The following is a 15,211-nucleotide window of genomic DNA, read 5'->3' as shown; positions in this document are numbered from 1 at the left end:
GGTAGGATATTTAAGAATATTTTGAAGATAAATACACAACGCAGAGTTTGAGAGGACTAAAAACTAGAGTACTAATGGTCAATAGCGAATTGTAAATAGGAGTTGGGTGTCAGTTCAACATCTGTTCAGAATCTGTGGAATGTCACTCCTGAACTCAGAGCAACGTGTGCTACGTGGGTCACGTTTCCATTGGTCTGTACATTGAGTCTGGAGTGGGATACTTGTTATCTGGCCACTGGCCAAGTTGTCCTACAAGGACTTCTGATTGGTCAACCCCAGGCTAGGGTGGGGGGTTATAAATGGCATCCTGTTCCTTTGTTCGGTGGGGAAAATCTGAGGACAGGGGAGACTGAACATCTGAACATCTACCTCCCAGCATAACATCTTGATTTGTCCTCTCTGAATAAACCAATTTTTCTCCCCCTGATTTGCTTTGGAGTTTGTGTTATTGAAGAATAACATAAATTGCTAACACTTGGTTCCGTGACCGGATGAATTGGTCTGAACAACAACAACAAGAAAGACTTATCAACTGTGTGTTGATCCAGAGGAAAGAAGGCTGTGCACAACACACTTTGGCGATTCAACTCTTAATATCCTGATTGATGGCAGAATTGCTGGGTGAGTCTAGACCAATATCATTTTAAAAGAACCAAATCATGTTAAAATACTGTATGCAATGAGTGATATGTATCTGTGATGTATAAGTGTTCAAGTCCTTTGTTATATTACAGTGTTTAGTCCTTTGTTACTCTATTAAAAGGTAGGAGTCCTTACTCCATTAAAAGGTTTGAGGCCTCTGGTTTTTTTTTGTGAAACTTTCTTGTTGTATAGAAGTGAGTTGTTAGTTGAGAAGCATTTTTTGGGGGGTGAAAGCTTTTTGAGTGAACATAAGTTATGGGTAGCCAGGCCCTACAGAAACAATTTGTGTTCTAGAAGGGTTTTGGGTCCTTAAAAAGATATATATATATATATATCACGTTTGCCGTTAATGTAATGTTATTGTTAAGTGAGAAAACCACTCTGGTAAAGGGTGGAACAGCTCTTCCGGATGTGAACATGAAACTCACTATCTATAATCATTTCAAAGTAGAGCAGGAGACACGGGTGAAAAAGTCAGACGTGACCCCCACCCGTGGCCTCTCTGTTCCCTCTCACACTGAATTGGGCAAGGCAGATCAGGTTTCAAGCAACTGGTCGGCACTGCTTGTTTTTGAGTCAACAGATTCTGACAGCAGTGACGAACGATGTCTTAGGCCAACCAGTACACAGGCTGTAAAAGGAAGTAAAGACAAACTTCGAGAGACAGTGATCACACAAATCAGCATCTCCAAAACAGTTGGATGAATGGTCAACAACTTTTAAGCATCCACGAGACGTGGTTATCAGATTTATGCAGGTTCCGAGTGAAACCAACATTATTCGTTCAGTAAAAAATAAACCTGGTGTATGTTATTATTGCGGGATTTCTGGTCACTGGCAATGAGAATGTTGGGAAAGAAAATGTGATTTTATGAGAAGTGGCCAGGAGAAGAAGGGTCTGTCTAAGGGAAGATGGAATCAAGACAACAGCCCCAATGACACAATGCTTGAGCAGAAATGTAAGAAGCTCTCTCCAGCTCAGCAGCAGAGTTTGGTGGAGGTAAACTAATAGACTCCCTCCTACATCCCATCTCAGCTGGTGAACATATGAAATCAGATGGAATATATGTGAATATGATGTTGTTAACAACTTTGCAGTAGATTTTTTTAGTAGATACGGGTGCTGAATTCACTGTATTTCAATATCTTATGCAAAACATATATGTCCTCAGTACACGGGCAAGAAGATGAGAGCAACAGGAGTGGGGGAAGACAGATATGAAACTTTGGATATGGAACCACAGGTGTTGCTCCACCTTGCACAAAACAATATCCCATTAGCAAGGAAGCTATGGACGCTACTACAGTAGTGATTAAAGATCTATGGGACATGGGTATAGTTGAAAAGACACCATGTAATCCAGCTACTCTGATGTATCCTACAGATACCACGTTACTTGAACACGACTGTTGTGAGTTGTTTTGGATTAGCTCTCTGATGGGTTTATAGAGTCATGTGTTGGTAAAGCCTGAGTTTATCTTATACACAGACGGTTCAAGCATTGTGGAGGGGAGGTGTGAGGCAGGCTGGGCATGGGTAGTTAATGGGTAGTTACTACAATGGACAATGTGATAATACCAGGCACGTTAGAGTTGAGAAAAGTAGGCGTTCACTTTATGAGTGACACAATGCTTAACTATTGCATACAACTCTCTAATGGGAAATAACTCCCGAGTGGGGACATAACATAGTGTCAGGACAGTGGGTGATGGTAAAAAAAACATGTGATGGTAAAAAAATATGTGACAGAGACATTAGGGCCAAAATGGGAAGGTCCTTATCAAGTTTTGCTATTAACAAGGTCAGCGGTAAAAGTCCAGGGAAAATCACGATGGGTACATGTCATTCATTGTAAGGTTGTCCATTTTGATGACAAAGCGGAGCCTGGAGAGTAAAGAACTGATTGATTAGCAATTGGGGGCCAATCTTGGGTGAAGAAGCATAGTTAGATGATCAGAACCTGATAAGCTTCTAAGTTGTATACCACAGTCATCATATTAGGGATATCTAGGTGAAATGTCCAACGTTTTCCTGTAAACTGGGACATGCTTACTTAGGGAAATCTGTGAAATACCAATTTCTCTTGAAACCAGGACATGTTACTTTCACTTTTTTCCCCCTTCGTTACAGGTTATGTGAATCTATCGTCTGAGGCTGCAGCGATATCCCTTGAAGGTACCTGAAACAATACAAGATCACCGGTGAAGTGCAGCCAATGGAACGGAAGGAGAATTCCTCACTACCTGCAGACTGTCAGAACATAATATCTAATAGTTATCTATGTGGGACTGATACCAGCGTGGAAGAGCTGGTCACTTTTAAAGGACTTTGTGAATGATTACCTCTTCAATAGGACGATTGAATATTATTGTCTTGCAGACAAGTGAAAGATGTTTGAAATAATGTTCCCTGTGAGTTTCCTCCTAATACAGGATGTGGGTGGTGTGTCCATTTCTAACACAGAGATGCATCAGCAGGATGAGGGACACTCGGGCATCAATACGTTTCTAGCTCTCTTTCTACATTATGCCACAGTAGTCCCTCAAAGTAGTTGTTGGATTTGTACATATGCTCCATTCACATCAAGGGCAGGTATTCCATTAAGGGATATTCCTTTAAAACCAGAGCGAAATGTTGGGTATATGGAGAGATGTTAATTGGTATAAGGAGATTATTGGTACTAATTTGGGTGAGAACGTTGAGAATCAACATGCGAGAGTACCTAGTTCTGCAGTACCTTCCTTCATTTGAGACCAATGACACTAATCAGCGACCACCTTACCTAGTTATTACACATGCCCTGTTGGGTGGTTATGTTTTAATAGGTCACTCTCTTGGAACTTGTCTCAACTGCACCAGGACGCGTTTGTCAAAATAGGACAGAGTTAGTGTGATCAGACTATCTGCCTGTGACGGTACTAAGGTTGCGGAATGTCTAATGTCTGTTGAAATGACTCAGTAATTTCACTAGGAATACTTTTGATGCCAGTACCTTCGGTAATATAATCAATAATGGTATGATAGCTCCAAATGGGACTTAGTTTATCTGTGGATCATATGCCTATTCCTGGTTACCAAAGTTGTGGCAAGGGTCGTGTTAGTAAGGGTCGTGTTAGTAAGGGTCGTGTTATTTGGGATATGTTGTATGTAAGACGTTCTGTGAATTCTCCTTTTTTACACCATCATAAACATGTGATTACAGAAACGGAGAGATTCTTTGCAATTGCGTTTCCCTCTTATGGTATTTCTGAAATAGCACAGGAAGTTATTAATATGGCTAACTCTTTGGAAATCCTAGCTAATAGTACAGTTGAGAGTATTGAGTTAATTACTGCTGAGATGGTTGCCATTCGGACTGTGGCAATGCAAAATAGTTTGGCCCTTGATTATCTTCTGTCCGCATAAGGAGGTACATGTGCTGTTACTGGTGCTGAATACTGTACTTACATTCCTGATAAATCTGAGGAAATAACTGACCTAATCCAAAAGATCAGGACTGATGGCGCTAAATATCATGATTCCAATCCAGATGATTTAGGCTTAGTCATGTGGTTGTCTTCCACATTCGGTACATGGGGATGTTTTTTGGTGAGCATGATACTTCCAATAGTGGGAGTTATGGTTCTTTTTCTCATCCTCATCCAGGTTATCAAGTGTGCTAAAAATCCAATGGTTACGTGATAGGGGATATCATAAGATTCATCAACCGTGTCCTTTTGGAGATGGGTGTCAGTGGTGTTCACCAGATTGTGGAGTGGGATACTTGTTATTTGGCCATTGGCCAAGTTGTCCTACAAGGACTTCTGATTGGTCAACCCCAGGCTAGGGTGGGGGGTTATAAATGGCATCCTGTTCCTTTGTTCCGTGGGGAAAATCTGAGGACAGGGGAGACTGAACATCTGACTCCCAACATAACATGTTGAATGGTCCTCTCTGAATAAACCACATTTTCTCCCCCTGATTTGCTTTGGAGTTTGTTATTGAAAAATAACATAAATTGCTAACAGATATACGTGCTTTCAGTTCGGCCCATTTATTTTCCAGCGATTGAACGTTGGCTAGCAGAATGGAAGGCAAGGGCAGATTAGCCACTCGTCGCCTGATCCTCGCAAGGCACCCTGATCTTTTTCCTCAAGATCTCCGTTTCCTTCTCCCTGGCGAATCCAGAGGATCGGGGCCTGGTCGGGTGTCTGCAGTATATCCCTCGTGTCCGACTCATTGAAGAAGAACTCCTCGTCCAATTTGAGTTGAATAATCCCAGTTCTGATGTCCAGAAGCTCTTTTCGGTCATAAAAGACGGTAGCAGCAACATTATGTACAAAACAAGTTACAAATAACGCGAAAAAAACAAACAAAATAGCATGATTGGTTGAGAGCCGATAAGACGGCAGCCCTACCCTCCGGTGCCATTGGTTGTTTATGTACACTCAGTGAATGTGGGTATAGTAATATGGCTTGTGGATCATTCTGTGTTTATCTTATATAGCAGGCAGCAGAGTGTGGCATAGAGGAGAGTATTGATGACAGATAATACAGAGTAGCATAGTTAAAACCAGCAAGTGGCTGGCACATTTATTAGAAAAAAAGGGGTGAACAACTTGAAACCATAATTCACAGAACAGTCAGTTACGTCAGTTATACAATTAAAGAAACTTCTTAGAACAGTGTAAGTTACGTCAGTTATACCAGGACCTCTGCGTATTGATATTTGCACCACAGTTGTAAGGCAGGCTTGACCTCAACTCTTCTTTGCAGAAACGCCCATGTGCTTCAATGAGGCAACACTCAAATGAATTGTTCTTCAATTCTGGTCGAAGTCACACAGTGTGTGCAGGTTTTAGTTCCAGTCCATTACTAAAACATCTGATTCTACTAATCAAGGGCTTTATGATCGGTTGATTAGTTGTATCCAGTGAGCTGGTGCTGGGCTGGAACAAAAGCCTGCACAACATGCAGGTTCCAGGATAAGGATGAAATATTAGCCAAAACATGTGTGGCTTCAGCTGTGATTGAGTCAGTGCAAACACCTTGTAACTAAGACCTAAAGGCTAGTGCTAAGAATGGTAAAAAGGCCCATGGAACTCAACAAAGACAATGGAAATGCCATGGAAACGCATGGGGGGAATAATGCCGTGGGGAAAAGATCCAGAATCTCCTCAATGGCCACCAGCAAAATTAGCCTACATTTAGGCTATTGTTTATGTGTTTCACACTATGTTGAGGTAAAAATCTGAGAATAATGCTGATATGGGTGTCAACCCGAATACATGTTGTTATCATCACCAAGAAACTGCATTACAGTTAAAACCGACTGACTACCACCGTCGATTTCTCTATGCTAGCTATGCTACCAGTCTATGTGAATGGGAGTTAGCCTTTAGCAGTCACTTCTACTAAACCTGAAAAGGGACTATTTCTAAATGTTATGCAACGAAAACAGACAAATATATCAAAATCAGACTTTAGTAACCACATTGTAGGCATGTTGCAATACATCAAATATCTATTTTGTTAGATCAGATTTGTTGAATGTGCGTCCTTCTATCCCCCACGGTCTGCGTTCCATTGACTTCTTTACCACATCTATTAGCATTCAACACTTTAGTTTATCAGAGATGATCAGTCCTGGTGATCAGGGAGATAGAGAGAGATACAACCACAAGAACAGAGAGGCTACTGCCAAGCCATTGAGTAGAGGAGCCTTTGGGGATGATTGATGGAGGATTCGTACTTGTAGGAGATATGGTGAGACAAACAGACATAGACACACTTTCATTCTCCAAAGAATAAGGTAGACATTTTAAAAACACTTGACTCTTGTGTCGTCTACACCTATTGGGTAGCCTAATGTTGTCATATCTTTTCGAACGCTTACATAACCTGGCCTCACCTGGGGAAGAGGTAACAGTTGCAGATGCTGTCAATGCTGTGAGTCCTTGAACTTGTCAAAACGATCTCTCTGTACTCGTGATCTTTATTTATTACATTCTTTACCTCAGCCACCCTAAACACCTCTGCTGGGGATATCAGGTGATCAATGCTGTCTGAGAAGCAAGTGTACTCAGCAATGTTGAGTACAGGGCAGGAAGTGACATTGAAAAGAATCCCATTGTCTGTAGCAGATTCCTCCGAATCGGAACGTTTGGCCCTGGTTGTGGTAAACCTCCCAAATCGCACTTCTGACCCTACTTGTGCCTCATACTTTTTGCTTGAGACACGAAACACAGTTTGGCAGTTCTGTCTTCAAAAGCCTCATGGCATCCATTAGCAGGAAGTGGAGGGATTTGAACCGGAAGTCGCCGTTATAGACATTGACATTCCCACCCTGAGTCTCCACTGCATTGTTGAAAATCTTTCTGAACACGTGTCCCCCATGTCCATAAGCCACCAATGCAGCCGTATGTTGCTTGACGCCTCCCGGGATTAACTCCGGACACTGCTTTGCCCCCCAGGCGTAACTATACTCTATACTGCCTTTCAGTTCTTCTTCCAGCAGACCCCCTTCCACAACCTTCTTCAGCATCTGCTCCCGACACTGAGTGTACTGCTCATCCACAGCATTAGGAACCATGTCCATTACCTTTGCCTAACATGCTGACCACACCGCCCGCGTCGCGTGCGCAAGTGGTGCAAAATAAATGTACAATCAATCTCCTGACTGGAGGAGGAAATAACAAAAAAAAGGTATCCTTTTTTCCCCCTCATACCGTAGTTTGGGTTGGCAATGTTTTTCCTGATACAATTAATCAAAATGTAATGAACAAACATACAGAGTCAGACTCTGGAAGTTGGACAGATAAGAGTTGTGTAACAATGGCACTGCATAGAGCAACAATATGCAATACACATTTTACTAATCAGTTTTCGTTTTTATTACAGTAGATGGGAATGAAATAGAATCGACTGAGTTGTTCAACTGAGTCATGAATCGAGGCATCTCTATCTATGACACAGTCGACCAGTGATACCTTAACTGGGGAGGACGGGCTCATAGTAATGGCGGGAACGGAATTAATGGAATGCTATCGAACACATCAAATACATGGTTTTAATGCGTTTGATACCATTCCATTCACCGCATTCCAGCCATTATGAGCCGTCCTCCCCTCATCCTGTGATGCTATGGCATTTCTGTCTGCAACGTTCCACAACATTTGCATACTGATCGTGGCCCGATATGTAGCCCTTTTATACTCCAGGGTTTCCCAAACCTGGTCCTGGGTGCACGTTTTGTTTTTTACCCTAGCACTACACAGCTGGTTCAAATAACCAATTAATCATCAAGCTTTGATGATTATGAATCCACTGTGTAGTGTGATGGCAAAAAAACGAAAAGTGCACCCGGGGGGTTAGGACCGAGTTTGGGAAACCCTGTTATTCTCCTTCCCAGTTTATGCACTTTATCGACCACTAAAGTGTACAGTGACCCAATCTCCACCCACAGTTTTGCTGCCTTCATCCGATGTCTTTTGACATAAAGTACCAAGCGGTTCACGAACACTATGTGAAAAATATTTCCATATTTATGTCTATGTATACATTTCCTCCTTCCACAATTTGCTTTGCAAATCAAGCTTTATTGGGTGAAAGATTCATAGCAACAAGCATTTACAAAGAGTTGATAGCGTAATTCTGTGTGACCAAACAATCAAACATACGCTTTACGAATAATTATTACTAAGGTCACGTTTTTAAATTGTAATACATTTTAGGCACAAATTTGATCAATAGGATAATATTTATGGTCAGGGATTTGTTTAAAATATTGATGTCGCCTAAATCAGGGGTTTTCAACCTCTTCTCAGGGACCCCCAGCCATTCCTTGTATATTAACTATTCCACAGTTAGCACACCTGTCTCGACTAATAAACAAGCCGTTGAATAGGTGAATCAGGTGAGCTAAATTGTGAAACATCTGGCCACTGGTCTACATCAATATAATCTATAGGTTCATAAACGTCATTATACAGTAGGCCTATACTAAATAGTAACAACAAACATCATAGCCTAAGCATTCATTCAAAATCCAAAACAATCATACCAGATATATAAGACATGTCCACATCTATATTGGACTAACAGCCATTAAAAATGTTGAAATTGTTGTCAACATTCAGTAGCCCTCTAAGCTCAGTCTCAAGGACTGTAACAGAGGTATACTCTGTAACAACACCCTGAGCTGTGTTAGGACCCAAGGCACCTCCAGACTTGAGAGGTTTGTCGTTGTTGTCGGTGCAGCAGTAGGCATTCCAGTAGTGACTCGGAACATTGACTCGCTGGTTCTGGTCTACCCACATGCTGCTTGGGACCACCCCTGTCACCACATACATCTTACTACAGCCTGCACTCAAAACATCCTTCAGCCTCGTCTCATACCGGTTCCACGGCCCGTTGTTCATCCTCCTGTCTTGCGGAGCTACGTTGGTATGGGTCATGGTGACTTTGGAGGCATCTTCTTTATGGTGTCCTGCGGGGTTTAGGTGCCCGCGGTCGTACGAGCCAAAGTTGTCATCGAGAGCCTGACTCCAGCCCAGCTTGTAGTTCTGTCGGTATTGTGGAGAGCGTTCACTGCAGCCATTGTTTTGGTTGTATTTCTTGATCTCACTCAAGGATCCTTTCTTATCCATTTGCTGTATTGTTAGGTCAGGATGCACAAGCTGAAAAATACAAATATTTACAAATTAGCCACTCCACTTCAAGCTTTGTGGTAGCAGTCCAATACAACCCATTAATATATTACTGGTATTCTAGGCTACTGCTATTTAGTCTGAAATTACAATGTACGAAATAGTACCTTCTAGTGCTACTTGCATGAATACAATCGTTTTCTAACCTGCTCTACAGCTAATGTCCTGTTCTACTGTAAATATTTAAACTACACTAATGTGTTGCATCATTCTGTAGTTGTGCCAGTCATATTAAATGGCTGCTGCACTGAATTTATAGGACATTTAAAAAAGGTGATAATGAAAATGTAAAATGCAAACCTGTGGTTCATAATAAACTATGGACCCCTCTCTGCCAGGGACCCCTTTGATATCCATTTCATAGGCAGAGTACAGAGGGATCCTCCTGCCACGGTCATACAGAGTGGCAAAGTAATAGTGGTTACCGTTTCTCTGACAGATGTATGCAGGAGAGGCAGCACTGTAAGCAGAGAGACATTTCTCAGGATTCTCTAAGCCCTGTGTGTCAGGCTCGATCGGAGTGGGGAGTGCTATATTCAGACCAGACACTGGTGTCTTTTTGAAGAAAGAATCTTTGCAGTTGTCGAAATTTGGAGCCACTTCCCCTCTGACTGCCAACAAGGGGAGCAGACAGAGGGACAAGAGGGACAGAGTCACCATGCTGTGCCCCTGTGGAGAAAAACAGCACAGATTAATCTATATTGCAATGTTACCTTTACATTATGACTGCTTAAGGTCACAATTAGTCACTAGAATCAACTCAAAATCAGGTTATGAAAACCACCCAAGTTCCTGAAACAATATAGTTCCTGTTTACTGTAGTTTCCCCCCATCTAGAGGTTGACTTCCTGCTTCTCATTTCTGGTCAAAGGTTGCTAAATGATCATGTTGCTGTAAGGTTAATTATGCTATATTCATCTACACTCCAAACATATTGTTCATTTTGTATTAGTCAAATTGTGTTAGTCACATGCGCCGAATACAAGTGAAATTCTTACTTACGAGCCCCTAACCGACAGTGCAGTTTCAAAAAAATACAGATAATAGCAGTATATTTCCTTGAGTGCATATCTTGATTGCATGACACATTAGTATTGTTTTGTAAGCTGCCTATATCCTTCTTCATTTGTCTTCGTTTGTAGTTTTGTTTATAACGTTAAGAATGTGGCACGAGTCTCTCATATATATTCATTCCCTTGTATGAAATAATTTTTGCTGTGCGCGACACAGAGAACTTTGCGCTATTGCATCGATTTTCGAAATAACCATAAGAAATGGAATATCCAAATAATTTGTTAGATTTTCAATCTCACCTTCTGAACTTGTTTAACAGTCCTTTGAATTGTCTCACTCCCTCAGAGGTCTGTAGTTTCAGAGTAAACACTTCCTGTTACTCTCTAGATACTGTACATAATCTGCCTCTCTCTCTCTCTCTCTCTCTCTCTCACACACACACACACACACACTTTTTCGTGCAATCTAGATCCATAATCATTATGCCAAATTCTATGTCATAAATATGTATATTTTTCTGCTCGGCATGTGCACGGTTATCAATATCTGAATGGACGTTAGTATTCGATTACTTGTTTTAATATACATTTTTCCAAAAAAAAAATGTATAGGACAATTTTAACCCTGAAAAGGCTTTTTCTGAATTAAATTTAAATATCCATGTGACATTGTTACATACCCGATTATGCCATTACATTTCAAATGATTCATTTAATAAAAGTTCGACTCTTTAATGTAGTTTTTATGAAGTGCACGTGCCCCCCATAAAAAGACCAGTAGCCAACCAGAAGCCTTCAGGTGGAAATAAAAGTTAATGAAAAGTTAATGAAATGAGAAGGAATAGGCTACAACGAGCATGAATTGGTTTGAGAGAAAGCGCATCCTGTGGCCTTAATTACAGTACGGTACCTTCAGAATTGTTCACACCCTTTCACTTTTTCCAAATGTCGTCGTGTTACAGACTGAATTTAAAATGCATTAAATTGAGATTTTTGGTCACTGGCCTACACACAATAACCCTAACGTCAAAGTGGAATTGTGTTTTTATATATATATATATATATATATATATATATATATATATATATATATACACTGCTCAAAAAAATAAAGGGAACACTTAAACAACACAATGTAACTCCAAGTCAATCACACTTCTGTGAAATCAGACTGTCCACTTAGGAAGCAGCACTGATTGACAATAAATTTCACATGCTGTTGTGCAAATGGAATAGACAACAGGTGGAAATTATAGGCAATTTGCAAGACAACCCCAATAAAGGAGTGGTTCTGCAGGTGGGGACCACAGACCACTTCTCAGTTCCTATGCTTCCTGGCTGATGTTTTGGTCACTTTTGAATGCTGGCGGTGCTTTCACTCTAGAGGTAGCATGAGACGGAGTCTACAACCCACACAAGTGGCTCAGGTAGTGCAGCTCATCCAGGATGGCACATCAATGCGAGCAGTGGCAAGAAGGTTTGCTGTGTCTGTCAGCGTAGTGTCCAGAGCATGGAGGCGCAACCAGTAGACAGGCCAGTACATCAGGAGACGTGGAGGAGGCCGTAGGAGGGCAACAACCCAGCAGCAGGACCGCTACCTCTGCCTTTGTGCAAGGAGGAGCAGGAGAAGCACTGCCAGAGCCCTGCAAAATGACCTCCAGCAGGCCACAAATGTGCATGTGTCTGCTCAAACGGTCAGAAACAGACTCCATGAGGGTGGTATGAGGGCCCGACGTCCACAGGTGGGGGTTGTGCTTACAGCCCATCACCGAGCAGGACGTTTGGCATTTGCCAGAGAACACCAAGATTGGCAAATTCGCCACTGGCCCCCTGTGCTCTTCACAGATGAAATCAGGTTCACACTGAGCACGTGACAGACGTGACAGAGTCTGGAGACGCCTTTTGAGAACGTTCTGCTGCCTGTAACATCCTCCAGCATGACCGGTTTGGCGGTGGGTCAGTCATGGTGTGGGGTGACATTTCTTTGGGGGGCCGCACAGCCCTCCATGTGCTTGCCAGAGGTAGCCTGACTGCCATTAGGTACCGAGATGAGATCCTCAGACCCCTTGGGAGACCATATGCTGGTGCGGTTGGCCCTGGGTTCCTCTTAATGCAAGACAATGCTAGACCTCATGTGGCTGGAGTGTGTCAGCAGTTCCTGCAAGAGGAAGGCATTGATGCTATGGACTGGCCCGCCCTTTCCCCAGACCTGAATCCAATTGAGCACATCTGGGACTTCATGTCTCGCTCCATCCACCAACGCCACGTTGCACCACAGACTGTCCAGGAGTTGGCGGATGCTTTAGTCCAGGTCTGGGAGGAGATCCCTCAGGAGACCATCCGCCACCTCATCAGGAGCATGCCCAGGCGTTGTAGGGAGGTCATACAGGCTACTGAGCCACACACACTACTGAGCCTCATTTTGACTTGTTTTAAGGACATTACATCAAAGTTGGATCAGCCTGTAGTGTGGTTTTCCACTTTAATTTTGAGTGTGACTCCAAATCCAGACCTCCATGGGTTGATAAATTGGATTTCCATTGATTATTTTTGTGTGATTTTGTTGTCAGCACATTCAACTATGTAAAGAAAAAAGTATTTAATAAGATTATTTCTTTCATTCAGATCTAGGATGTGTTGTTTAAGTGTTCCCTTTATTTTTTTGAGCAGTATATATAAATTAATACAAAATGTCAATAAATATTCAAACCCTTTGTTATGGCATACCTAAATAAGTTCAGAGGTAGAAATGTACTTAACAAGTCACATAATAAGTTGCATGGACTCACACTGTGAGCAATAAGAGTGTTTAACATGACTTTTGAATGACTACCTCATCTCTGTATCCCACACATACAATTATCTGTAAGGTCCCTCAGTTGAGCAGGGAATTTCAAACACAGATTAAACCACAAAGACCAGGGAGGTTTTCCAATGCAATGCAAAAAGGGCACCTATTGGTAGATGGGTAAAAATAAAAAGAAGCAAGCAATGAATATCCCTTTGAGCATGGTGAAGTTATTAATTACACTTTGGATGGAGTATCCATGCACCCAGTCACTACAAAGATACAGGTGTCCTTCCTGACTCAGTTGCAGTAGAGGAAGGAAACCACTGAACGATTTCACCACGAGGCCAATGGTAACTTTAAATAGTTACATAGTTTAATGGATGTGATAGGAGGAAACTGAGGATGAATCAACAACATTGCAGGTACTCCACAATACTAACCTAATTGACAGAGTGAAAAGAAAGAAGCCTGTACAGAATTTGAAAAATCCAAAACATGGACCCTGTTTGCAACAATGCACTAAAGTAATACTGCAAAAAAATGTGGCAAAGCAATTACATTTTTGTCCTGAACACAAAGTGTTATGTTTGGGGAAAATCCAATACAGCACACTACTAAGTACCATGCTCCATATTTTTAAGTTGTGGCTGCATCATGCTATGGGTATGCTTGAAATCATTAAGGACTGTGGAGTTTTTCAGGATAAAAAATAAACAGAATGGAGCTTAGCACAGGCAAAATCCTAGAGGTAAACCCGGTTCAGTCTGCTTTCCACCAGACACTGGGAGATGAATTCACCTTTCAGCAGAACAATAAGCTAAAACACACGGCCAAATCTACACTTGAGTTGCTTACCAAGAAGACAGTCAATATTCCTGAGTGGCTGAGTTACAGTTTTGACTTAAATCTACTTGAAAATCTAAGACAAGACCTTAAAATGGTTGTCTAGCAATGATCAACAACCAGTTTGACAGAGTTTGAAAAGAATAATGGGCAAATGTTACACAATTCAGGTGTGGAAAACCCTTAGAGACTTACCCAGAAAGTCACAGCTTTAATCGCTGCCAAAGGTGATTCTATAAAGTATAGACTCAGGGGTGTGACAATTTATGTAAGTTAAACATTTATGTGTTTAATTTACTATAAATTTGCAATAAAATTGTAAAAACATGTTTTCACTTTGTCATTATGGGGTATTGTGTGTAGAGGGGTGAAATAAACAAATATTTTATACATGTTTTATATTCAGGCAATAACACAACAAAATGTGGAATAAGTATGAATACTTTCTGAAGGCAATGAAGCCTAGCCTGAATCCGACTAGACGTTCATTACATTCTCTCTCTAGTCGGAACGTGGCTAGGCAGCGACCAGGACAGCGCGGAGTCGACGAGACATATGGCTCGGGAAAACGTACCTCAATCTAGTGATGGGATACGGCAGTGTACTCATAATTATCCCAACGGACAACTCGAGAAGATTTAAATACCTCTAGATTTTAATGACTGGTATTTTCGCCAGCATGTTATAGCTAATTCTATAGCAGCCCATGTGATTCTAGCGTTGGTGTGAGTAGCTACAGGAAGTGTTGTCGAATCCAATAGAATAGGCTACTCCAGTCAAGACAGGCACTGTTGTATGGGATGATAATAAATAACATTGTTGCTGCTGCAAGTTAGATAGCTATGGGGGGTGATAAGGGACATATATAAGTCTTATGGGGGGTGATAAGGGACATATATACGTCTAGGCAACCGTACCACCTGACATGACATGATACCAGCATCTTAGTAACGTCTGTGTAACGCCTGCATCACTTGTTAATGAAAGTCATAATGCGCATAGTTTATATTTATATGAATTAAATCTCAACCATAAGTGTTAGAAACATACAATGTATCACCTGGGTGGTAATGTTTCAAGCATTATCATGTGTCAAATGTGTCAATATATTGTAAGCTATTTCCAAGATAACTGGGCTGCTAATGTCAGTAGACGTTTAATTTTCGGCCTTGTGTCAACAAGTAGCCTAATCCAAATAGTAAATTATGTTTGTAGTCGTGTTTTCTTTTATGTC

The 15,211-nt window shown here is 41.5% G+C and overlaps 1 protein-coding gene and 1 long non-coding RNA gene across 2 annotated transcripts; one reads left to right on the top strand and one right to left on the bottom strand.

Annotated features, from left to right (window-relative positions):
* The first annotated feature begins 493 nt into the window (after positions 1 to 493).
* Positions 494 to 4,604, top strand: LOC106596719 (uncharacterized). The gene is made up of 2 exons (XR_001326746.2): positions 494 to 621; positions 2,774 to 4,604. It is a non-coding gene; the product is annotated as an uncharacterized lncRNA (long non-coding RNA).
* Positions 4,605 to 8,199: 3,595 nt separating this feature from the next.
* LOC106602544 (endonuclease domain-containing 1 protein) lies at positions 8,200 to 10,901 on the bottom strand. The gene is made up of 3 exons (XM_014195215.2): positions 10,644 to 10,901; positions 9,631 to 9,999; positions 8,200 to 9,300 (listed from the first exon to the last, which is right to left on the bottom strand). The coding sequence occupies exons 2-3, from the start codon at positions 9,988 to 9,990 to the stop codon at positions 8,719 to 8,721; spliced, it is 942 nt and encodes a 313-aa protein (XP_014050690.1). The 5' UTR covers positions 9,991 to 9,999; positions 10,644 to 10,901; the 3' UTR covers positions 8,200 to 8,718.
* Positions 10,902 to 15,211: the final 4,310 nt, after the last annotated feature.

This window comes from Salmo salar, chromosome ssa04 (assembly GCF_905237065.1).
Source record: "Salmo salar chromosome ssa04, Ssal_v3.1, whole genome shotgun sequence".
Lineage (NCBI taxonomy): Eukaryota > Metazoa > Chordata > Actinopteri > Salmoniformes > Salmonidae > Salmo > Salmo salar.
The sequence above is the reverse complement of the archived record's forward strand: the minus strand, read 5'-3'. Positions and strand labels throughout refer to the sequence as shown.

What these genes read in the sequence shown, in the direction of transcription:
- LOC106602544 (XM_014195215.2), bottom strand. Translation starts at nt 9,990, where the DNA reads ATGGTGACTCTGTCCCTCTTGTCCCTCTGTCTGCTCCCCTTGTTGGCA. An exon ending in TAGTTTATTATGAACCACAG is followed by an intron (nt 9,301 to 9,630) that starts GTTTGCATTTTA and finishes TGTATTTTTCAG; the next exon opens with CTTGTGCATCCTGACCTAAC.